Genomic DNA, 25,704 nt, shown 5'->3' with positions numbered 1-25,704 from the left:
TTCAGCAGTGCACTAGCATTTTCCCTCGTCTTCCTCTTGCTATTGACATACTTATAGAAACCCTTCCTCCAGTTCCTGCAGTTCCTCCTCAGCCTTGGCACCTGTGAGCTGTTTTAGCGGTCTCCTTTAGGAGAGGAGTGCGTGCTGCTTTCCTCATACCGTAAGGCAAACTTGGGTAGCAACTGAGATGCTGATGTCCCCATCTGCCTGCAACCAAAAGCTGCTTTGGTAACTAGTGATGCTGCTGTGGGACCTGCCTGGGCTTGGGCAGGAGTCCTGGAGATGTCCCACTGAGACTGGCAAGTGCCTTGTTTGCTTGCTTGTATTTGTTCTTGTTCTTAAGGCACAGGTTATTGAAGTAAAGCCTCATAAAAAGTTAAAGCTTAGAAGTTGTTTAATATCAGAACACTAGGGGAAATTAATCTAAATTTGCTTTTAAGTGAATTACTTAAATGGCGCTGCTTGTCTTTGTATCAGCCATCTGGTTCAGATCACTGTGCCCCTTATGGTGAGTGTTAATTAAGGGTATTAATTCTGTATCAGGAGTTTGCACAGAGGTTTGGTTTGATTCAGATAATCTACTTCAAATTCACATTGCTAACTAGCTTGAATTAATTTTTTTTTTTTTTTGAATAGTTAACATAAGAGTTGTGATGCAGGACTGAGACTAGTTTTTCCATCCAAAGCACTTAATCCACTTTTTGTCACACTTTAATAAATAAATAAATAAATAAAAATTCTTCTCTTCCTGGGGTAATCTCTTACTGCACTGATGTTCCCAAACCAAGAAGGTGCAGGTCTGTCTTGGTAGGAGAAGGAGGGTTGTGCTTCCTTTCTTTTCTCTTTTTCTTTTTATTCTTTAATTGGGATTGAGAATGTTGCATAGTCAAGAAGGACTTGTTACTAAAGCTTGTTGAGAATAAGAATGTGGGAAGTAATTGACACAACAGACACTGGTTCAGAAGGGCAGGCGTCTATGGAACAGTTCTCTGAAGCTGACCAGGTCAAATTTTGGTTTTACAGCCAGTAAACATAAGCCAGTATGTTTGAGAAATTCACTGTTTTGCTAGTGACCTGTGGGACATCAGTCTGCTCTGTACTAGCAAGGCAGGAGAGGCAGTGGAGTGAATTCTGTGATTCCCACAGAGGCTCTGATGTGCTAATTGATCTGAATAAAATTTATAATGAGCAGTGATTTATTTTTTTTCCCCCAAACAGCGGCTTTTATTGTTTCAGAGCTGATTTTTTGTTTTGTTTTGTTTTGGCTCTAAATGGGCATTTATAGCACCAATATGAAAAAACAAAGCAATCAAATATTGTGCCTTTTTAATGTTTTAATTTCACAAACATAATTAACTTTTATTTGAATGAGTGTTTACTAAACAAAGCCATAGATTTTGTTACACTGGGCTACATTGAAACATGGTACTTAGGATACATTTATTCAGAGCAGGGCTGAGTCTTTAAAAGAAAACTAGAGAGACCTGATTGTTGCAACCAGCATCTTTGGTTAATATAACCAAAGAATTAAAATTTTATATCCCCTGTTGCCGTCTGAGTAAAGGAGCTCTGCATTCTGTAGCATCTGTGTGGATGGACACTCAATTTTTTAGTGGTGTGTACGTCCTTCGGGTATTAGGTAACTAGAAGTGCTTTGCATCACTTGAAACAGTATCATCGGTAGGTAGGTAATGCTTTGTTAGGAAGGACAGGAAACTGGATTTTGTACGTGAAGTTGAGGGTGAATGTGGGAAGTTGCTGAAGACCAGTTAGAAAATAGACTTGGAAGCTTTTGTAAAGGACTGGTGCTAATGGGAGATTACTATCTGCTTGTTAAATTAATATAAAGTAATTTGTGATGTCTTCTTGCTAGCTTTAATAATAAAAGACTGGAACATCAGTACTCCTAAGCAGACCTATTCTGCTATGTTTCTTTTTAGCTCTCTTGTGTTAGAGTATTTACAGGCAAAAAATGTGATCAAGTTGTGTGTGAAGGAGGTTGAGGTTAAGGACTAGGCAAAACCTTGTAGACTGTGGAGGAACAAAAGCTCAGGCATGTGTGCAGAGATGGGAGGCTGTTGATGGGCTGCTGCCCTCCTCCCTTTACTGGGAGGTCTATATGCAATGATCCAAGAGCCATCTGAACCAGTGAATTGCTGTGTGGTGCATTCAAACCAGCTCTTTGCTCTTGACTCATTGCACGGTGCTATGCAAAGACCTTGGGAGGCTCAGGAGCTGCCTCGTGAGAAATGCCTGTCTCCCTGTGACATCTGTGAGAACCTCTCAAGGAGGAACGAGGATGGTGACGAGGACAATTTACAGAGTCAATTATCCCAGTGTGTGCAGGGCATTTTCAAGGTGCAGACTCCAGTGTTATGCCCATAGCCATTTGCTTCTTTTTGCTAAGAGTAGTAGATCAAGTGAGGCATTTCTGAGATGGAAAGTAAGATGGAAGACTAACAGAAGGACTTGACAGAGTTTTCATTATAGTTCTCAGCAGGAATGAATTGCTTATCTTTGCTTGTAGAAATGGGTATCTTGCCAGCTTGCTTGCAGTCATAAAGAAATCTATTCCCTTATGTTTGTGGATTTTTTTTTTGTTGTTTGTTTGTGTTTTTGCGTAGTTGCTGCCTTTTGCCCTGTGCTTTATCTGAAGCTTTCACGGCTGTTGTCTTAGGAAGGTGGAGGGACAGTCTGTTAGCAGTAAAAGGCAGCCTTTGGCAGCAGTCGGAGACATGTGGGCAGATGCTCCCCTTCTGCACACCAGTGCTTTGGGGCACACACTTGAGGAGGTCCCTCTTGAGAAGGTGCTGACCTGGGTCAGCGCCCATGGCTGCTGCTGCTGCCTTGTCCCTATGCCCATATTAATTCATGGCTATGCAGGAGCCTAGACAAAATGGAGCTATTGAGGAAGGGTGGAGGAGCAGGATGTGGCTGCTGAAGAGTCTTATTCCTGCTTGAACACCCTTGGAGGTTCACTGGAGCTTCCCTTGAGCTTCTGGCTTTGGGGCAGAGCTTTGTGTGCTCCTTGCAAACGGGAGGAGTGTAGCACCGTGCAGCTACAGACTTGGTGAGACAAGGCACTTGGACTCGTGCCTTGGTGAGAGCATGTGGGTGGTGGGAGGCAGGACGTCCTTGGGCTCCCAGGGGCGTCTGTGGACCTTGGGCCTAGGATTGACCATGGGCCATGATGCCCCTGAGTGGCCTGTGGAGAAACCAGCACCGGCGCGGGGAAGGGTGAGGGGAGTGGAGAGAAGGGAGGTCTGAAACTGAACCTAGCACAGTGGGGAGGAAAGATGATCATCTAAGTGTTTGCTTAATTTAATGCCATTTAATGCCTTTCTCAGTAGCTGAATCGGTAATTAAAAGTTTATATTAACTGGCAATAAAAAATGTGAAATTCCCTAACCTGAAACTGTCTGGCTGGCTGCTGCAGGTAGGTGCAGATCCTCCTGTGCCCACAGCTCCCCTTTGCAGCTCTGATAACTGCCTCCAAGCAGGACCCCCGTGACTTGGTTTGCTGCTTTCCCCTATGACCTGCTCGAGGGCACAGAAAATAAGGTCTGTTTCTCAGACCCGTTCTGCTTTCACTTGTGAAACCTTTTCCTCATCTGTCTGAAGACCAGGCGTTCCCAGACAGAAGATTAAAAGCTTAATAATTGTGCCTGTGGCTCAATTGTGCTGCAGCTGTGGCAGTAATTGCAAAGTCACTCTTATTTTTCAGGAAAGGGCTCGCTTATGGCTTTATTATTATGTTTCAGAAGTTACTCGGAATAGCTCTGAGTAAGTCAAGACACAGCTTCCACTAGGCTGTGCTGGAAAAAAGAATCAGTGCATTTAGTCATGGTTAGTGAAATTTATATTATTAAGTAATTTTGTGTTTCAGGGAAATAATTAGCTTGTCTAATAAATGTAATTGCCAACTCAGTATTTTTCTAAAATATTAAAAGAAAGTGAGAACTGAGCGACTACTGTTTTTTAATATGTTGTTTCCCTATGTTTAGTTATACTTCTTTTTTTTTTTTAATGTATATATGCTGGCATCGAACATTTCTTGCCTGTAATTTCTTCCTTAAAATTTGCCTTTAGGATTTGGATGTCGAGTTCCCATTGTGTGCATCATAGGTAACTGATCAGTGGGGGAATTTTGGACTTCCTGACAGCTTAATTTTCTCTCGCATTAAATCAAGTGCACAAATACTGTAGTGGAATACGGGGATTTTTGCCTTATCCTTCCTTCTTCTTTGCATCAGTTTCATGTTTACAACTTGGTCTTGTGGTTGCAATGATCCCTGTGTTCATTGGTACTTTACTGGAGTTTTGTTTTAAGTCGGCAAGTTAGCACACTATGTTGAATATGATTTCATTAAGGAAAAAAAAAGCTTTAACATATAGCCTTGTTGTGAATGTCTAGATTTTACAGGGCAATTAGGCTTTACTTTTCACCTACAGTTCCAATAGTTATTCTGACCAAATTTACCTTTCTTGTGTTTTTACTCTGATTAAACTACCATGGATCTCTGCTTCTGGAAGGGAATTTAGTATTAATTTTAAGAAACATCTTGCATGTTTCTACCTGTTTTTGTGTCTGCTCAAGAGACCTAATCTGTGCCTAAACTTGCAAAGCAAAATCCATTTAGGTGACAGCGTGCAGAGGGAGGCTGCACCCTGGCTGTGCTTTTGGCACTTCCACACGTGCTAGTGAGCTGGATTGGCAGGACTGCAGGAGTGTGTGTCTGTTCTACGGGATCAGATAACAGCCGGTGCTGGTACCAGTGGCTAGTTTCTGTTGGCAGCATCTCCAGGTGCCTGTGAGGCTGTTGTTTCGTAGGAAAAGAGAGGCTGCCACCGTGTGTGAAGAAATCACATTGCCTTTGCTGTGGCTGCAGTGATCCTTCAGCAGAATAGCAGTAGCTCACAGTTTGTTTACTTTTTATTTTTCCTGAAAGAAGATTTTAATCTCATGATAGAGACAGGAATGTTGTTATATTCTTAATTTCTACAGATAAGGGTCTTTGAATTTTTATGTTCTTGTGTAAGTAGTTCGTAATCACTTTGAAACATGTTATCATGAGTGATCCCTTTCTGTTTTTTTCTCTTTAAAAGAAGAAAAATATTGCGTATGTAAATTTAACTGTTCACATTGATTGAAATGAGAACACAGAAATGTGTATGTGTGCATGCATACATATAGACACGTTTCTATATCAGCTTTTACAGCATGGAGATCCAAACCAGTTTATATGCAGCATATTTTACGTAAACCTAACAGATGACCCACTGTACTAGTAAATTTGAGTCTTTAGTATTTTTTTTTCCATCTTGATCAGAAAATATTCATTATATATATATATTATATATTTCACAACATGCTGTTCTACATTTATCTCAGACTTTGAAAAGGATTTCAAAGTTCTCGCTGGCAAGTGAGTTGAGCTCTGCCTCCCCAGAAGAGCCAAGGCCCAAGTCGGTCACCTCTTCTCTGTTGCCGGCCCAAACCGTAACCCTGGCAAATGCAAAATCCCGGCTTTGCCCAGCGAGTTTTGCCCAGGATTTAGACTTTCCAATAAAGAGCAGTGCCATCTCGCGGCTGTGGTCAGGCCTTGCCTGGCGTCCTTGGAGGAAATATTTTCCTCTCCTCACCTTGGGGGAGAGATTTCTCCGTCCAGCTTTTTCACGGCCCACCTTTATGTTTGTGTGAAGGCTCACGGGAGGAGATGGGCAGTCTGCCTTCATCCCCCGTGGAGGCAGCAGTGTAACCAGGCTGCCCTCCTTGGCCATGTGGAGTGAACTTGAAACAGGAACCCGTCCAGCGGCAAAGTAGCTGCTGCATCAGTTCCCTAATGTGGTTCCCCAGAAGCGTGCTGTGTCACAGGGGGAGGACGGCGAAGGAGCAGAGAGGAGGGTTTTTCACGGAGGAGGAGGAGGAGCCAAGCTTCATTTTTTGGGGAGCGGGGCGGTTATATTCGGGCAGAAGTGTTTATGGGAGCGGAGGCTGGAGATGCACCGAGGAGGGGCTTTCCCTTCTCTGTGGCCTCCCCTTTCCCCATGGTCACCCCATGGGCCCCCCGACGTGGTCTTCCCACGGGTTAGCCCTCGTCCACGCAGTCCTGAGCTGAGCTCAGGTTGTAAGGAGCCGTGCAGCAGCATGGCAGCAGCAACACTGCAGGCCCTGGAGAGAAACTCCGAGGGAGGGCAAGTCGGTGTGATTTTGGAGCAGGTGTAGCTGTGTGCCTGGGTGAACATCTCGTCTGTGTGCCCTCAGCCCTGACCCTTCCTGCAGCCCCCATCCTGTCGGTTGTTACTCCCTGTTTCTAGTCCCAGGAACTCGTTACTTGGCTGTACCAGGGAGTTTGCCTCCTGTCTTCTCCGTTGCGGGTGCCGCAGCCAGAGTATGTGGAGGGACCTTCAAGTGAATTTGCTCATCAGGAGTGTTGAAAAAAGGGTTTCCTCATTGAGGTGGGAGTTCCCAGGCACAGTAAAGTCCATGGGAGTTTATAGCAGTGATGTCAGTGCGACTGTTCTTAGTGTTTTTCTGACCCTTTTCAACAAAACAATGTGATCAGTTATTGCAGAAATTGTTTGAGTTTATAATCTGATTTTTTTGTGAGTTCATTAAGATAAAATGCTAGTCCTTGTCAAAGACAAAATATTGTTAACTGAAAAGTAATTCTGCCAATATTTCATCCAGGGTGACTAGACTTTGAATTCAAGAAAAAAAAAAAAAAAAGCATATAAGCACCTGCTCTGGGATGTTAACATGCTGTTACCTGAGTAATCACATGGTATAAAATGAAATGTAACAGTAAAACCAAAACTTTAAACATCTCCTCCATTGTTCTTATTTGATTATCAGGCAAGGTTGCATTCAGTTTTATTTAAGATATTTTAATCTCTTTGCTATTAATGTATGAAAAGTATAGATAACTCTATCCCTGTATTGGTCTTTAACAGGAACCAGTGATCCGTATGTCAAGTTCAAACTTGGAGGAAAAGAGGTATTTAGAAGTAAGACAATACACAAGAACCTCAATCCTGTGTGGGAAGAAAAAGCTTCCATTCTTATAGAGCACCCCAGAGAACCTTTGTACATAAAGGTGAGACTCTCAGTTTGGCTGTGAAATTTTATGTCCTGCAATTTCTTTACACTAAAAAAAAATATTGTGTAGTATTTCACTACTAAGGATTTTTAAAGGTGAAAATTACATCTGTGTGGTGATGTAGGAATTTCCAAACAAATAAAGTAAGTACGGGGACTTTTTTCTATGTTTCAGGCCATTATTTTATATTTTTAGTTTGTTCTTAGGCCCTTGTTAGGGCAAAGAAAACTTTTTGTTATTGGCATCCATTTTCTTTATAGAAATATTGTTGCATGATTCATGTACATTGTGGCTGGTCTGAATGTATTGCAAGTGAGAACAGTTTTGCCATGAGACACACAATTTCTTCAAAAAAACTAGTTGCTTCAGTTTAAATCAAATACAAGCCAACAGTACGCAGAATTAATAGTATGAGTGCCCTAATATTCCTCACTTATCTATATTGGAGTGGAATGTACAAATCCCTGTTCTTGAAGATCCAGGTGGTTGTTCTACAGGATTGGAATGGAGAATGTTCTGGTCCAAATGTCTCATGGTGATGTGTTTCCAAAAGTGAACTATACCTTTGTAAACCAAAATAGATAAAAAGTCAATTCTGAAAAAGTTAAAAGGGAAAAAAAAAACACCCTGTAGTCTTTGGTTTCTAATTAAAGCATACATAGATCAATAATTCTCTGAGAATTATTAAAAACTTAGATTGTACCTGTATAGATTTGTCTGTATTTCTTTGATGTAATGCTTCATGTAATTGTTAATCTAAATTTGAAATAGATAACAGAAATTGTGACTGCAATGTGGAATTTTAGAATAGTTATTAGATCAGTGACATTGGAAAAGTCTTTTGTGTATGTCTCTGTATTGGCCATCTTCTGCAGTAATTTCTTGTATTCTGCCTGAATAATTGCATCATTATCAAAACTGTTAAAATTAATTATATATTTTTTTTGGTGGCACTTACTGCTCTTATTACTGTCAGCAGCTTGAAGGAATTAACATTAACATGTGCCCAGGACTGAAAAAGACAGAATTAGAGTTGAGGAGGAACAGTTATGATGTAGCTGCCTGTTTCGAGTTCTTTATACTCAATATCTTCATTAAGGTCGCAAGGGAATAGGAATATATATCCCTGTCTTTTCAGGGAAATCTGTGTCTGTCAGTGAAAGGTGTATTTTGCTCTCTGTGCTCTGAACACACAGTCTGAATATTTAAATTAATACTGCTTATTCAGGTATTCTAAGACAGGATTAAATTGCACTAACTCATGTGAAATCCTTCATTTGATGTTTTCTTGATGTGTTTTTTCTTGATAATAGAGGAGGAAACAGTCCTATTTTGCAGCATAAGCTTTATCCTTCTGTTTCCTTTCTGCATTAGGCTGATGATTAGATATCAAAGTTATGAGTGTACTGCACTCAGCTAGTTTGCATCTGTGGGACTTATGTTCAGACACATATTCAAACATTTGTGTCCCACAGCAGCACTGTAACCATTGAGATATGTAACGGCTTTTTACCTCTGCCCTAAGCGTATTGATATATTTGTATGAGATAAGCAGTTTTAACTGCCTGGAAAAGAGATTCCATAATATATTATTTAGGTATTTATATCAAAATCAAAGACCTTGAAGCTAGGGCTGCTACATCTCAGTTAAGTATTCTCCTTACTGGCTGTTCATCAGTGTCACTGTTAGAGCTGAAAGTATATTCCTGTTCTCAGGAATTCTTATGACAATATTTGCCATGAAGATTAATTTGCCCCAAAACTTTAGTTTCCATAAGTTATATTTTCATGTTTTTGATGTTTGTATATCAAAACAAAATATGTCACTACTTTTTTTTGTTGCTTCCCCCCGCCCCCTTTTTTTGGATGTTTCCCTCCAAAAGCCACCACTACATTCGTTCATTGCTGTGCCTTGAGAAGGCATAATCCACCTCACTATTCAATTTACTAGTCACTGGTTCCTGTCTAGATTTCTGCAAGTTTGTCCAGCTTTCTCAAGTAAGCATCGAGGTAGCAGACAGGCTACTCAGAGCGGAATAACAAATGTCAGTATCTCCCTGCATCTATCCAGTATTTTTTTATGTTATAAAATTTACAATATGTAGAAATTTATAAAGCCTCCAGAACCTAATCTACTACAAATTTATTCCTCCCCAGACCGATGTAAGGGTACAATTATTTACGTTTTCATAGTTATGTCCTACTCTTGTGCCTTCTATAATGTAAAATTTGTAAGTGTATGAATTGATGCATAACAAAATAATAAATGTATGATACACCTCTTTCTTTAACTTTTTGTTTTGTTTTGCTTATAGTTGTCTTAAGTGCCTGTTTATATATTAAAACAATAAAATAAAAAGCTTTTCTGTTGTTATAAAATGGATGGCATTCACATCAAAGAGCTTAGTAGTATTATATCCCACATGTCAGTACATTATGCATTCTGACTTTTAAAAAAGCAGTTTCAAACTTTATTTAGCAGCCAGTCAATTTCAGCTTAGTTTTAGCTAGGCCTGATTTAACATCTGGGAAATGGAGTTCTGGAAAGTGAGCTTCGAGAACCGTATATGAGGTTTAAAAGAAATTTAAAAATCTAATGCTGGAAATTGCTTTTATCTCCTATGCATCTTAGGTCTTTGATTATGACTTTGGACTTCAAGATGACTTTATTGGTTCGGCATTTTTGGATCTGACTTCATTGGAATTGAACAGGTATGGCACAAACCAGCCCCCAGAGTAATTGCTTGTGTGGTCTGCTAATTTCATATCTGTGGAACTGCAAATCATTGTGTGTAAAAAATAATAACAATAAACCTCCAGCACTTAAATCTAGCAGACCTTTTAGATTTAGGGAATTAAGGTAGTAAGAATGTAAGCCTTATGTTAGCTACATCAGCTGATTGTACACAAACATTTGTTGCAGGGCCTATAGAGAGGTTAGTTTTATAACCACTGTTTCCTATTAGCTTCATTCAGAACATTACCACCTACTGTTTGATTAACTTCCCTTCTCTCTTAATTGAAATTAATAGTATAGTTCAGTTTTAATTACTTCAGTATGTGTAGTACTTAACACAGAGTAACTGCATTTAGTATTTATGTAGGAGCTTTTAGACTGTAAATTTTAAAATTAGATATAAACTGAACTTGTGAAATCATTTTCAAGTAGTTTCCTATAAATGCTTATTCCGTTAATATTTACAACTCAGAAATTTCGATGTATTGTATGAGAGCCGGAAATCGAAACACATGCTTATGTTTTTGTCTCTTAGGCAAACAGATGTTACCTTGAGCCTGAAAGATCCTCACTACCCTGACCATGATCTGGGAAGCATTTTGTTGTCGGTGCTTTTGGCTCCTAGAGAGGAGCAGCGAGAAGTAGTAAGTTTCAGTGTCTTCACAAGAATTTTCTTTCGTGTGGTCCTCCTGTGGTAGGATGACTTAAAGCACTGTAAGAGGAAAGCATATGTTCAGAAACAAGTTTGGTTTTCTACCACTTAAGAGAATACTAAATAGTATTTCTGATACAGTACAGCATGCCTAATTCTGCTTGGATCCTCCAAATGCTAATAGTGAGGGATCTAGATTGAACATAAATGTTTAGCAGCTTCAAGTGAAGTTGCCGGTCAATGCTGGTGATTATTATGGAAGAACATCAATAAACCAGTTTCATTACTGTCAAGGAGTTTTGGACCTAGTGCTCCTGTCTCCAGATATGGATGTTTGAATCCTATTCTACTCTGAAAAGAAAGAAACTTGAAAAAAGTAATATTTATGCTTCTTGGCATTTAGCAATATAGTATTATTTGATATTTTGCAATTTTATAAGCACATTCTGATTACAAAATTAAACTTTTTTCCCTATTTATTATAATTCCTTCATAAATTTTGCATTTCTTAGCTGCTTAGCTATTACTGAAAATAGCTTTCAGTTTTATAGATCCTGTCAGTTATGACAATTTCTGAATATAGTTGAGTGTACTTTACTACTTTTTGTCTGACTTTTGACTTGAGTAGTAGTGGAACATTTATGGTAGGAATATATATGGTAGAAATACAGTGAACTCTGTTCAGAGTTTGTAAAGTAACATGGATTCCTTTGGCATCAAGGAAGTCAAGAAAAAAACCTGTTAATCTGATGAAAATCTCCATTGAAATTTAGTCTTTCTTCTTTTAATAAGAGTATGGTCAGCTATATGAGTTTCATGCATTTGCTTACATATGTTCTGGAACATTACCGTGATCCATCTGCTTGAATACCCAACAGGAGGAGCATTAATGGGTTGTTGCAGTGCTCTTTTTCTGCTTTTCTTTGAGCTATCTAAATATACCAAGAAGTCCATTATTGGAATTAGGTGTTGGTATTTGGCATAACAGAGATGGAGTTTTGGGAACGGCTGTCTCGCCCATTAATTTTCCTCATGACATTCCAAAAATAACAGAAACCAATAATAATGTCTTGGAAAGGTTTTCTATATGAAGTATTATTGTTAATTTAAGCAATAACTTCATCTAAACAACTCAGAACATCTTGCAAATTTATACCACTGAACTAAAATGTTTATCAATTACACTAGAAAACAGATTTGATTACATATTTTTGTGTGTGTGTTTGGAAAAAAGCAATCTGACTCGGTCAGTAGTAGCTTTGTTGTCCAAGCTGTTTTGGCATTATCCTCCCATAATCCGAGGTCATAAAGCAGAGAAATATTATGCTTTTATATGGGACACCATTAATATGGACGATAGATAAAGATTTGTTTCCTCTTTGCATTATACGGGTAATAGTGTGGTGTTCAGTATAAGTAAGAATTCATTACACAGAGAGCTAAGGAAAATTGCAATGAGAAAAATAAGCCACAACACTGCAGTAAAATGTCTTTTTGGTTGTTTTTTCAAGGGGATATTTATGCAGTAAAATGAATATTACGCAGTTAACTGAGTCTTCCAAATAGTGGGGGTGCACGGCGTTGTTGGAAAGCAGCCTTTCCAACAGGAAAGCAGCCTGTACCCAGCCACCCATTACTCCAGTAAGAGGAGTGGTTGCTGTAAAGGTGGTACACAGCATTGCTAGCGTTGTGTCTTGCAAACTCTCTGCTTTGCCTGAAGTGATTAGCTTTTCATCTGAACTGCTGTTGTATTGGACTTCACCCTGAAAATGTTCCAGATGGAGTACTCGCTTCTTAATCTGAAGTTTTGTATTTTGTTTGAGAAATCGATCTTTCCAAGTTACGTGTCTTCGAGAAAGTTCTAACAAGAATTCTGGTGGAATTAGAGGTTTGATATGACAGGGAGGGGAAGATGACCTACAAAATTAATACTGAATTGGTGTATAAGAATATGTTGTGGGCTTAATAATTCAAAGCATAGGAGTTTTTTTTTTTCAATTTTCACATGAAGTTATTTATTATTTATTAGATTTTATTTACTCGCTAAAGAGCAGATATATTACAAGATATATCACCCCAATTAAATCGTCATCCTTGGTTGTTTTTAAAATAGATTGAGGATGATTTTGATAAAATGTAATGTGGTTGAGATGAATAAATTTTCCAATATTATGTCTAATGATGATTATGCCTAGTATTTACATATATTTAGTGCTATGCAAATGAGGACAATATAAAACAGCAACTAAACTAACCCCTCCATTCACAAATGTGCTACTTTTTTTCACTCAGCTGTCTCTATATAGGCAGTCATTTAAATTATTTTAATTGAATTAATTTTATTGAAATAAATTTTGACATAGATATAAAAATGAAATTAAATTCATTCAAAAATGAAATTTGATTGAAAACCATGAAAAAAATTGAGGTATTTGTTGCTATATGTAAAGAATTTAAATTTCATAAACCTAAATTGAGAATGCTTCTTAAGTTCATCAAAGAAAAGAAGTGTTAGCTTTCCCACATGGCTATAGCATGAGAATGCCACTGTGTTTGCTCTGTGTACTGCTCTGTACTGACGAGCCAAATCTCAGCCATTCATGAGCAAAACTTGCCGTTTGTGAGCATACTGTTTGGTAAGTGATGCAGATTGCACTTACCAACAAGATCCTCAGCGACCTGAATAGGAGAGATTGGAAACTTTTATTTATTTATTTAGAGTTTGCACATTTGGGAATAATGTGTAGAGAAAGCACAAGTTTTGAAGCGGGGGAATTTCTTGATATGTCAAAATATCATAGCTATGTGCGCTAAACAGTGAGACTTTTGGCACTCCTCTTGAAGGATAGCATATTCCAGTTGGAAAGTTTGGAGTGAAAGGGTAAAAAATATGGATTTGGGGGTGGCTATTTAGAAAATAAGTACTATTGATGCAGGAGTAGCATATCTTTCTGAAAGAAGTTCTGATGAGATGCAGATTTCCAGTGCGTTGACTGGTGAGATGTTTTTCCTTATAATTTATTGCTAAAAGCTCTCAATACCTAAGATAAAGTCAGATTGCGCTTGTTGTTTCCAAATTACTTTGCCTTTTGTGACCTAATGCCTATGCTAAGGGCATGACACATGTGGGTTTTACAATTAATAATCTTGTAGTAACATCAAGTGGTTGAATCACATATGTGAATAGATCTCTTATTATTGATATTTGTTGAAATAAAGGTGACCAAATTCATTCTCATTTTTAAACTTTATTTAATAGGATTCAAAAATAATAAATGAATTATTTAAGTATCTTCAGACTAAGTATCTTTAATGTTTAGTAGTATTTTGTTGTCCTCCAGAATCGAACCTGACCCAAGTTGCAGTGCACTAACTCTACTAAGTTATTTTCATTTAAAATTTGTCCTTTACGTTAATATAGCAATTTTAATGACTTTGCTGTGTGAGCACAGATAGCTTAGACAACCAAAGCAAGCAAAGAATATTGCTTTTAAAAAGGTATCTGAGTATACACGCATAAAAACACACAAAACCTGTGAGAACTGCCAAAAACAAAATAAAAACAATAAAAAAAAAATAAAAATAAAAACTGTTTTAACTCTGCTCCTAACAGTAAGCTGTGTATGATGCACTGTATATATTTTGCAAAACTTACTATTTTTCCAGACTGTGGTTATTTAAAGCTTGGCTTTGGCCCGCTCAGGTGGAGCCTGCTTGGATTATTGCTGCTTATTTACTTATTATTTGGGGTGTATTCTGCTCATGGTACTGCAGGCTGCAGCTGCTGCTTGCCTTGGCTGCGCGTGGCGCTGTGCATGCGGCCGAGCCGCTTGCATGCGTGCCGCTTCCCGCCGCGCCGTCCTCGGGCCCGGTGCATGCCAGTGTTTCTGCCTCTCTCCCTAGCAGAACTCCGTGCTCACATCTCGTCCCTGGAGAACTTGCAAAGTAACTGTGAGTTCCCGCCGAGCTGCTGCGTGTCTCCCAAGCTCTGCCTCTTGGCCACCCAAATTAGAAATTGGGTTCCTTCATCACAACGGTTGCCTTGTGGCCAGCAGAGGTTGGGAATTACTGCCCTGTAGCTGCTAGCTGCTTGAGAAGCATAGAAAAGGGGGCAAATGGAACATATGAATGCTACTTGGAGGTTGCTATTTAATGAGAAGAAAATTCATGGGATTATTTTGGTCCTACCTTAAATCATTTATCCTAAATGAGGCTTAATACTTGTTTGCTTCACGTAAAAAGTGTTAGCAACATTAGTATGCTGCAGTATGCTTGCTGTGCTAAATCTTACAATGTAACTAGATTTTTTTATTTATTTGTCAAAAAGATAATAATATCACAGTAGAAAAGAATGACAGAATTGTACTCGGGGCATGGAATATTTCTATATGAAATAATTCCATGCAGGTCATTCATCATAGCCTGTTCTATGCTATTTATTTACTTTGTTGGCTTCTAAGGGTAGCTGGGATTACCTTGGCTTGTTCTGCTATAGCTGGTGATAATGCCAGTGCATTCAACAGTACAGTCATATGTTTCCATAGCTGCTACACAAACTTAACAGCTCAAAGCTGAAATAATATTAGAAATGTAGTAGATTCTGATTTGGGGGCCAAATTCTCCCCCTTTCCTAGAGTGTCATTCAAACCCCCGTGAAGCTGAATTTTTGCTTTGGCTTGTAGGTGTGTAGGATGAAGCATCTACAAGAAGGGGAAATGTTATGGTATAAGTGGCACAGGTCCTGGGATGGGACCGGGGAACTCGGAGTTCTTGTCCAAGAACTGCTGTTCACCTCAGGCTGCTTAATGTTTATATGCTTCTTTTGTTCTACCTATAAAAACAAGTAAGCTTTTTAAAACATTCAGTATCTTTGCACATTCACCAAAGTCCCAGCATTGTATTAATCACTAACTTGTGGCAGAGCTTGAGCCTTAGGCTTTAACTCCTCAGAGCAGCTTAAAAGCTTTCCTGCAGACTGTTTTTCTCCCAATAAGCTGTGTTTAGATAGGAAAAAAAAATAAGTATCTTTTAAAATTATAAAAATCAAAAAGAGTTTTAGTGATAGTCCAATAAAAGAAATGTTTATTTTTATGAGATAAAGAAGTTGAAGGAGAAACGATTTATTCTTACTCAGGGTAAGCATGGGTACCAAATGCTATTAAATTGTACAAAGTGATCCCTCTGCCTTTCCTCAACACTGCTTTAAACAAGAGTTGTCTTCACAGATAGATTGTCCACCCTCATCTTGACTGGTCTGTCTGTTTTAATGATTATGAATCTGTGTCTGTGGACACTTCGTGTTCCAACCTGACAAAGTTCTTATGGATTATTTAGGTGACAGGCTGCTGGATTCTAGGTGTTGGGTTTTGTGTGTTTTGTTTTGAAGAGTCAAGAAAAGTGTAACAGCTTCATAAGTTGACAGCCAGAAAGTGAAAGGTCTCTGTAGTGAAAGAGGATCAGCTCTGTTTCAGTAAATGTAATACGTTACCACCTGCCGCTGGTACATGATGCCTTATGCACTGTCCTGGGCTTCTTGCTGTTCTCAAATGATGTATAACTGAAGACATCTGAATGATTTTTTCTATGGAAATAGAGACTCTAATATTTATCAAAATATTTATCAAAAGACAATAAAGCATGGGCAATTTTTGTGGATATTTATCCAGAGCAAGTGAAGAATCGTTGAAGTCAGTAGGCACAGTCTCAGTACTTGGTGTTGCTGAGCACCAGATTTGGTGCTGGAGGTGCCTCCTCCAGACTGAGTCCCAGACTCCGTGCTCCTAGATCGTTGTCCTAGAGAAAGAGCAGGTCACGTGGACCTAGTGCTCAGCAGTCAACCCAAGCTGGAGGACATGGGAGGGCTACCTGCTCCCTTGCCCACGTATCCAACACCGATTTTTATGACAAAGTTGGTGTTTGGGGGTAGTGTTATCAGTGAAGAAACTTTTTTTGTTATATGTCATGTGATATGCAAACCACCTTCCTCTTCCTCAGTCATCACAAATATTATTATTATCCAGCCTTGAATATTTATAGTTCAAAATAAATTAAATGATTTAGCAGTACTTAGCTCTAGAACTATTTTTAGTGAGAACTAGAGCGTACTCAGATTATAGGAATTGAACTTAAGGTGTGAATTTTATTGCAATCTATTTGTATAATTATCAAAAAATAAAACTACTTTCATTAACATGGACCTATGTAGCAGCAGTAGCCTTTAAAGATGTTGTTAGATGTATGTCATCCAATGCACACCATGTAGGATTACTCTTTGCATCTACACTGACTGGACTAAACAGCAGGCTCTTGTGAAGAGTTGTGGTATATTAAAGAATAGGGACAGTATCACTCAGAATGTAAGTCCCTGTCATTAGTTGCAGGTTGATGTTTTTCCTTGCTTACCTCTGCCTTTTTAAATTTTTTAATACTTTTTTTTTTCATACATTGCTGCATTGCCTCATGAAATAAATACATCCTAAGCAGAAAGTATGCCTGGGCGTGAACAGTGCTTCTAGTCGTGTGGTTTCATTTCAGTTCTGTGTAGCTGTGAGTGGAGTGTATGTGTTGCTGCTTCAGTTGTAGTGCTGGTTCAATGTGGATTGTGGATTGTCTCAGTAGAAGACAGTTGGCCTCCTTTTCTGTATTTCAGAGTAAAAGGTAATTAAAATGCTCTATTTTATTTTCAGACAATGCTAATGAGGAAGAGTTGGAAAAGATCAAGTAAGGTAACTTTTAGCATGTGATCTTCTGACTATTTTTTTCCCCCTCTTCTCCAGGGGAACTGTGTTGTTTACCAAATGTTTTTCTAGGGCTGGAAATTTGTGGTGCAGAATTATACTCTCTTAAACTGTTTTGTTTGACAGTTCAGGTGAACCTTTAATGTAATCTTTAAATCTCTGAACTTTGTTGTAGCATTTTAGCCTATATTGGAGTTATCCAGCAACTTCAATTAATAAAAGGGTAAACATATCCTGATTCTTTTACAAATACCTCTACTTGTCATTTATAGTTTCTTTCAAGCCTACTCCTTAACTCCTAATGTCAACATAAAGAATTATTGACAGGTGATAACTCTTGCTTTCCAATTACTTTTTGTTGTCACTGACTAGAACTCTTGTATGTGAAAGTTTTCAGACTAGTTCTTGAGGTTAATTTTTCCCAACTTCGTTTCTCTGGATGTGAGCACAAGTATCCTGGTTTCCCAAGGGTAAAGTGCCTATGAAATCCACTCCAGCCTTCGATTTTGGACAGGTCTTTAAATGCATCTAGCGGAGTGTTCAGTATCTTGCTGTAAAGTGTGTGTGTGTTTCTTCCTAGTGAGGTGAGACTGGGCGGCTGCCTGGGGTAGAATGCAGTTCAGTTTTTACCTATTCCGTGTGTGCATTTCAGAGAAGATAATGAACATATTTTTGGGATTTTTTTTTTCCTAATGCTGCCATGCTGCTTTTGGGTTGTGAGCCTTCTTACTATTTGCGTAAGTAAAAATAGTATTCAGTTATCTGAAATACATTTGTCTTTTTTTTTTCTTATTTTCTTTTTTTCTTCTTTTCTGATGTGCTCTGTGTGTTTTGTTGGTTGGGTGAGAGTTGTAAATTTGACGTAGGAGGAATTTTGCTCAGCTTCATTAGTGTTTGACACAGTTGTCAACTGATAATCCTGAATGAAGGCTGCAACAGGATAGTTGGGGGGTCTTCTGAACGGCTCAGCTGAACTACTTTGTTCTTTGTTGTGTGCTTTCTCGTTGCATTCATCTGATAACCCTTCGTTCAACAGCTGCTGTTCACAAAGAGGGATATCAAAAGATTGGGCGAGTGGAGAAAGTTGGAATTTAAATATGACATCAATATTTATCTAACCTAAATTTGTAATGTGTGATGCATATGTAACACTATATTAAGTATATGTTTTGTAATTGAAGTCACTTTCATTGCAATCTGCTCCCTTCTCCCGTGGAACTCCACAAGAATTCCTAATCTTGGAATGACTGTCATTAAAACAAATGAAAAAAAGAATCTACAAAAAATACTGTCAAAATATTGCTGTGCTTAAGGGTGCAGGATGGATAATATTAAATTCACCAATTTAAGAGTTGTCTAGAAACAGATATTTCATTCTATTAAATAATAGAGAAAATCTCCTAAATGAGATCCTTTTTCTTGAGGAAGTGTTTGTCTTATATTTCTGAAAGTTGAAAAAAGTGTGTATTTTCCTTGTCATTGTTTGTAGCTGATTTCCCAAATATATTCTTTAAACTCTCTGAAGTACACTGGCATTTCTATTAATGCATTAATGTAGACTGAAGTAAGATTTTTTTAAAAAACCCTCTACTTTAAATCTCACTTTTCTGTAGCACGTATAGCCTAAAGCTAAGGTGTGATTATGCAGAGCAGTTGGCATTACTGGTGCTTGTGCTCTGCATTACTTTTTCTCACTCACTCAAGCAATAGTTGTAAAAGGAGTGATCACTAATCTGCTCTATCACAGTATTCGTACCCCTTGAAAAAATAATTTGATGAAATGCTGAACATCTATTCCAAATTCTGCTTCCTGTGGGCGTGCTCAGGGTGAAGTGAGGCACTCATGAAATAGCTGGGTAAACACATCTATGTATTTTACCTACTTCGTGTGTAAAGCTGTGTTTACAAAACTCTAGTGGTGTTGCAGCCACGCATTTTCTGTGTTTGATGATTTCTTTTTCCTTTCTTGTTTGCTTTATTCCTGTCTTGATAAATATTCACGGGAGGTAGAGGACTCGCACGAGCTCCGTCAGAGGGACAACTTCCTTGAGTGAAACTAGCAAAAATGAAATTCAGTGATTTTAAGTATTTCATTCAAAAATGAAATAGAAGTCAGTCCTAGGAAAAAAGAAGATGCGAAAGGAGGCTCCCAATGGGCTATGAAAAAGAGTAGCAACAGGATTTTTAAACATTTTGTGCATATATTGGTGAACTGGGGGATTGCCAACTAATCTCCGTGTATCTATGCCTTTATTCCAGTGGTTTAGAGATCAATTCCTTAGATCTTTTTTTTTTTTTCCTTAGGGCATTTTTTTTTTCACTTCTGTTTAAAATGCAGCCACTTCCCTCTGCTTTCCATAGCTCCTGGTTGTGACCTGGTAACCTCTTCAGAAACTTTCTAGTGGAATGGAAGTTTCTTTCCATGCCCGTCTACTTCAGCTGCTTCCCTGTCTGCACTTCTCCCAGCCGTGAAGGATTGATGCTGTTTTCTTATATTTCTTGCACTATATTCTTGGCAATTCCTGGCAGCTTTTCCTGATTGCCCTTAGTATTTGACTTGAAGCAAAAAAATCTCCTGCATCTTGTTTTGCTTTAGAAAGCAAAACACTTTCTAGATACCAAACACTGTGGTTATGTTGTTTAGATAGAGCAGGATCACAAAAGTGTCCAACTTGCCAGAGGAGTCATTGGTTACTAACAATGACAGTGTGGTGGACAGTGCCTCTGCCTGAAGTGGTTTTTCCATTCCAGAATCCTCCGTTTGAGTCATTTGATGCAAAGGATGATGCTACTACTACTAGCATGAACCAGTACAGATAAATTGGAAGAGTAGTTCTCCTCCTCCTTACGCTTGAGGGAAAAATGTTAATGTCCTCTTAACATTTCTATATGAAACCATTCAGGAAAAAAAATCAATTCTATCTCTTAATTTACTATTTCTCTACAGCACAGAGTCTTAATTGATAACTGAAAATATACGGGAAGAGAGCCTATGAAAATGTTGGCAGCATTAATTAAGAAATACACATGTTACTGTCTTTGTCATTTGTATGCTATGTTCAGTGCAGTGTTATCTTTAAAAAAAATAAATTGTCTTTACCATTATTAAATCCTTATGCTAGTGACAGAAGAAAGATACTTGAAATGCAGTGTTTTTCACTTGTACAAAATGAAGATGTTCGCTTTAATTAAATACTTCCTGTTCTTACCCTCTTAGCTTTTGATGATGGAATTTCCTTTTCTGTTTTGTTTTGGCCTTACTGCGAACAGATCTTTTATTTTCTTCTGGATAAAATGCACTGCTCTTAGTACTTGCATAATACGGAGTAGTGTTGAAATCAAGAGGGTAAATACCAGACCTGTGGTTGATGGAACAAAAATTACAATTCAGAGCAATTCAGAGCAAACATATTTGCCAGCCAAAAGGTTTTTTTTTTTTTTCTCCCCCATTATAGTGTGCAAGAGGGATAAAGTGAATGCATTTAAAAACCAAAAATGTTTCTTTTTGTTGCAGAATGTTACCCCCACTATTACGTGCTGACTGCAGACAGTGCTTCCTCTGAAATAGTAAGATGTTAAGCTTTGTAGATATATGAAGGTTGTTATTACTTAGAGTTATCAAGTAATTTTATTAGCATCTGACACTTATTGCTTGCTTTAATTTAAGCAGAAACTTTCTCTTTGAGACTCTCTCTTTCAAAGAGCATTGCATTTTATTCAGAGCAGACTGAGGGGAATATAAGTTTAGTCAGTATTTTATCGTTGATTCTCTCTCGCTGTACAGATTGCTGTATGCTTACAGGATGCTAATTCAAAAAATGGGATGATGGCTTGAGATAGGGCAGTTTTACTAGTTCTTGCGGGATAGCATGGATATAATTTGCTTTGGAAATTTAACTTTGGAAGGAAAAGGGACCGTCTGAGAGGGAGAGAGAGGTGGGGCTAGTGGCAAGACAGAGAGAGGTGGTGAACAGTGAACAGCTCACTTCCTTACCCAGAATTTCAAGTGTCTTGGATATTAAAAAACCTGTGTCCAGGATGGGTGTGAAATACACAGAAAATAGTACTAATGCGCTGAAAACTTGTCTTCCTACCCTCAAGCAGGAGCACTGATAGCTAAACTGTGGTTGACAGCTGTTTGTCTAATCCGTCCGTACAAATCTGCAGTGATGGGCACTCTGCAAACTCCCTGGAGTCTCCCGTCTACTGTTTCCATCAGAAAGCTGGGTTTGTCCCTTGCAGTATCCCCCAGGAAGCAAATTAAGCCAGTCTCTTCCCTAGACATGGGTGGATATGTTTTATCACAGTAATGTGGGCCAAATTCTCACATCAGAATGAAAAAAAATATACTTTTTTTTTTTTTTAATTTGGAGGGATATTATGCAATGTTTAACTGTTAATGAAAGAGTAGTGTGCAAGAGGAAACAGCCATGTTATAAGAAGTTTTACTGCAGTGAGAAGATGGGAAAAATTAAATGGTCGAGCGAGGTTACTTGGTCAGATTGGTTTGCTTGCAATCATTGCTGCGTGTTAGATCCTTAGTAATTGTAGAGCGTGTAGAAAGCCTCTATAAAGATACTTTCTGAGAGCATGCATAATGTTTACAGATGATTATATACTTCTGTTATAATATAGAGAGATTTTGCACAATGTGGGATTACTGGTCTTGCCCAGAAAAGAGATGTGACAAATTTATCTGGCTTTCATCTCAGAACTGTCATAAACTTCATAGTGTTTGTAGTCCCATAGGGCATCAAAATACACAGTCTAAGATGAATGTATCAAGGTAGGATAACTGCCAACAACCAACTCTTGGTTTTTATTTAAGGTACATATAGCCTATTACATAAATAGGCAGAATATCCATGCTTAGCTCAGTGATTGAGAGTGCAGCACCTGTATCTTACTCTGATTTGTCAGGCAGGAAGACGCGTTCAGAAATGTAGGATATCTTGTTCAGTTGTCCACTTGTCCTCCCTTTCTGCTCCCTAAATTTACAAGGGAGTGGCCATGTTCAGTGTCTCGGTGCTAGTTGTGGTCATCCAAACTGAGAGTGTCGTTTTGCTGGTGGGCAGCTGTTGTCCTCCCAGCTGCCAGCTTGGAGGTGAGGCGTGCAGTGGAGAACCTGGGCACTCTTAGAGCTCCCGTGTTCACCAAGCAACGTATGGATGTGTTAGTGAGCCTATAGGTACTGGGAAGGAGGCCAGGTTGCCAACAGCCGGGAAGATGGGCAACCAGGACAACTGTTTACCCTGGTTCTGTTGGAAGTGCTGCAGAAATTGCCATGCTCTCACCCTGTGACTGGATTTTTCCCTGAACAGCATTTCCTCCCGATAAGCTGTTAGACAAGAAAATTTTGGACTAGCTGTGCTGGAGAGCAGGTGAGGTACTATTTTGCATAAACAGCTTATTTTCATAAATCTTACTTTTACAAATATGTAATTGGTATACTCAGTATCCTTACAGTTTGCATGCCAAGAAATAACTTTAGTTTTTACTCGCTTTTCCTATGTAAGGGTCGTTAGTTGAGGGAAGGAATTTTGCCAAAGTCAGAACCCATTAATTAAAACTAAGAGAGCTCTATCAGAAGTACTCTTCATTTAACTGAAAAGTATTTTGAGCTGAATAAGGGTCTACTCCGGTCCTTTTTTTTTTTTTTTTTTTTTTTTTTTCCACCTCTGAAGCAGCATTGAATTCAGGGAGGGTTAGAGGACCTAGTTACAGTTGCTCCACTACTGACTCGGTAAGAACCAGTTGCGCCTTGAGTGCTTTAAGGGTGAGCTGAGAAACAAATGATTTGGCCTCTTCAGCCAAATATGGTGGAGGGAAATAGACGTATAACATTTATCACCCCCTCCCCCCCCCCCCCCCCATTAAACTGTAGTATTCTGGTAAATAGTGTGAAGAAAAGATTTCACCCTTCTCTTCCCTTGGACCTTTTCTTTTGTCTTGTATTACCATTGATAAGCTTAGGACTCTAAGGACAAGACTGCTAAATTAAACTAAAATGTAATAATAATCTCAATTTAGGTTATTAATTTGTGCTAAACATGTGACCAATCAATTGCAAACAAATATCTAGTATTTGTAGAAAGGAAGATAAGGAGTCTGACTTGCAATAGGTCAAGTATAAACTAAGACTAAAAATGTTTTATCATCTGGAAGTCATAATAGAGAAGCTACTTTCAATTAATTACAATTATGATAGAAGTGTATATTTACTGCCTTCAGCAAATGAATTACAGTTAATTTTTAATTTGCATTTAGATTACTGTTAAGACTTTAAGTCAGCATTAGAAGAACTTTTATATATATTTTAAGAGAAAAATACATTATAAATAAAAATCTTTTGTTAAATGTGCTATGATAGCAGCTTCTCATTGCTGCCCATTTTGAAAATTTATTATATATGCTTTTCTAAAAAGAAGCCTGTCCCAGTGGCACAAACTAAAATGCCCAAAGCTATGGCATAATTACTTGATATTTTGAGTTAGGCACAAAATTATTTAAGTTTGTGATTGGTGATTTTTCTTTTCTTAATATAAAATATTTATGAAGCCTTTTTGTTATTTTAAAGTTGAAAAATGCTTTTTCCATTGGAACGAGATGCTGCTTGAGTAGAGAAGAAATTGGAAATATCAAAGGGTAGCTTAAGGATTATAAATGTAAACTGATATACAGAGTTATATGGTATTTCCTTATTGAAGAAATTTTCAGTCAATTCAGAATCTTTCAATGAAAGCTGCGTAGAAACTCAGAATAGAGAGTAAGATTATTTGCTTTGTATTCTTGAGAAAAAATATGCCAGGATTTAGAAGATACTGGTATGAGCCATGAGGTTCTAGATGTCAATTGAGCAGCAGTAAATAGTGCTTGAAGGAAAGCTGCTAAATAATGGAATAGAGGTAAAAGATGTCAGAACAGATACCGCTGCAAATAGTGGCTGTCAGACATCTGGTTATAAAAATTATGCAAATATTTGCTGAGGCTTATATTTGCGTTAGTAATGTGTGAAAGACAACAGCCAAAATGGTCAGCAATCAGAAGAGCTGAGGAGGATTTTGCTGCTATTTTTCTGCGTTCAGGCTCGCAGTCACGAAAGCCCGGGGAGATCCCATGAGGTGGAGGATGCCACTGGACTGCTCTGTGTCAGGGTCACTTCTGTGTTAGGGCAGTGGTGACACTGATGGTCCTTTTGGGCAATAGCAGGGCTGGCAGGAGATCAGTTTGCTCTCTCGTAGAGCAGCTCTAATTTCCAAAATGAATTACAAGGAGGAAGAGAAGGGCGGAGGTACTGACACAGCACGTCTCTCAGCTCTTTCCAGCGCACCTTGGTCTTGTATAAATGTTTCTGTCCTTTCCCAGAAAATCTAAGGCATGGCGAGGGCTTTAGCTCCACTTGGTTTAGTCACAGTTTTCATCAGATTACCCTGGAGCTGGCTCCAGCAAAGGCAGTTTTAGCTTTCCCAGCACTTACACAGTGTGCATGATTGCTGGGCTTGGCAAATGGTGAAAATGCTCGAGATGCCACAAAAGAAGCAGCTCTTACTAAAAATATTACACTTTTATCATACAATTGGTACCACAGCAGCAGTATCAGGTTTCTGTAGTAATAATCCAGACCAGATTTAACACATTAAAAACTGACTTTCTTAGCTTCTCGATGAGATAAGTTAGTTTCCACTGGGATTAAAAATTAATATGATGTTGCAGTTTGTAGATCCTAAAATTGTAAATTGTTTCTTATAGCAAATGATGATAAATATTTTGTATTGGTGATTGTCAGTGCTAGTTTGTTTATGAAACTTGTTCAGTCGTAATGGAGCAAATGTTTAAAAGACTCTTACGTTCCCTTTGAAGGCCCTTCTGTAGCACAGTGTCCGTGTGTGGGTGACTGATGCCAGTGCCTAGTTCTTAGCACTTAGCAATTCTTAGGTGTAGTTTCCAGCAGAGCGAAGGCAGTGTGGGAGCGTGGTTTGGGGCATTGGACAGTCCCGTGGCCTTTCCCCGAAGCAGGCAAGGTACAGGAGCAGCAGCTGTTGGCATTCCCAAGATTTATTTTAAAGATTTTGTCCAAGCCATGCAAGCATCCTAGAAATTTGGGGAGAATTATGACTTCTCTATTGAATTAGAAGCAGTCTTTAATCATGCTGGTTTTCATGTCATACTTCTTTTGTATTTGTGTGTGTGCTGAACCATTATCTATGGTGAGGAGTACTGATTTTATTTTTTTGGTTGATATTTAAAGGTTCCCAATGAAACAAACCCCGAACTCTGTTTAGGGATGACTTTGGAGGTGAATCTTAATTGCCATGGACAGGTATTTTGCAGAAGCCCTGGCCCATCTTCTCAGATGTCCTCCTCAAGGCAGCAAGACCTCCTTGCACTGTGTCCCACGGAGAGCATCATCCAAGAAGTCTAATTGTAGGAGTGTGCAACAAATACCCAGAACTAGAAAGGACACTGAGCTTCTGGTTA

General features: G+C 38.6%; 1 protein-coding gene across 4 annotated transcripts in view; it reads left to right on the top strand.

Annotated features, from left to right (window-relative positions):
* Nucleotides 1-25,704, top strand: part of MCTP1 (multiple C2 and transmembrane domain containing 1) — a 206,082-nt gene that overhangs the window by 55,045 nt on the left and 125,333 nt on the right. For 3 of the 4 annotated variants that reach the window (XM_026044074.1, XM_026044075.1, XM_026044071.1), the window contains exons 3-6: nt 6,955-7,097; nt 9,733-9,812; nt 10,373-10,481; nt 17,176-17,214. In XM_026044074.1, coding sequence (XP_025899859.1) covers nt 6,955-7,097; nt 9,733-9,812; nt 10,373-10,481; nt 17,176-17,214 — 371 coding nt within the window. The remainder of the gene's footprint in view (nt 1-6,954; nt 7,098-9,732; nt 9,813-10,372; nt 10,482-17,175; nt 17,215-25,704) is intronic. The other variant, XM_026044073.1, reaches the window with a different exon arrangement.

This window comes from Nothoprocta perdicaria, unplaced genomic scaffold (genome assembly GCF_003342845.1).
Source record: "Nothoprocta perdicaria isolate Ctin4 unplaced genomic scaffold, notPer1 scaffold_35, whole genome shotgun sequence".
NCBI classification, from domain to species: domain Eukaryota; kingdom Metazoa; phylum Chordata; class Aves; order Tinamiformes; family Tinamidae; genus Nothoprocta; species Nothoprocta perdicaria.
The sequence above is the reverse complement of the archived record's forward strand: the minus strand, read 5'-3'. Positions and strand labels throughout refer to the sequence as shown.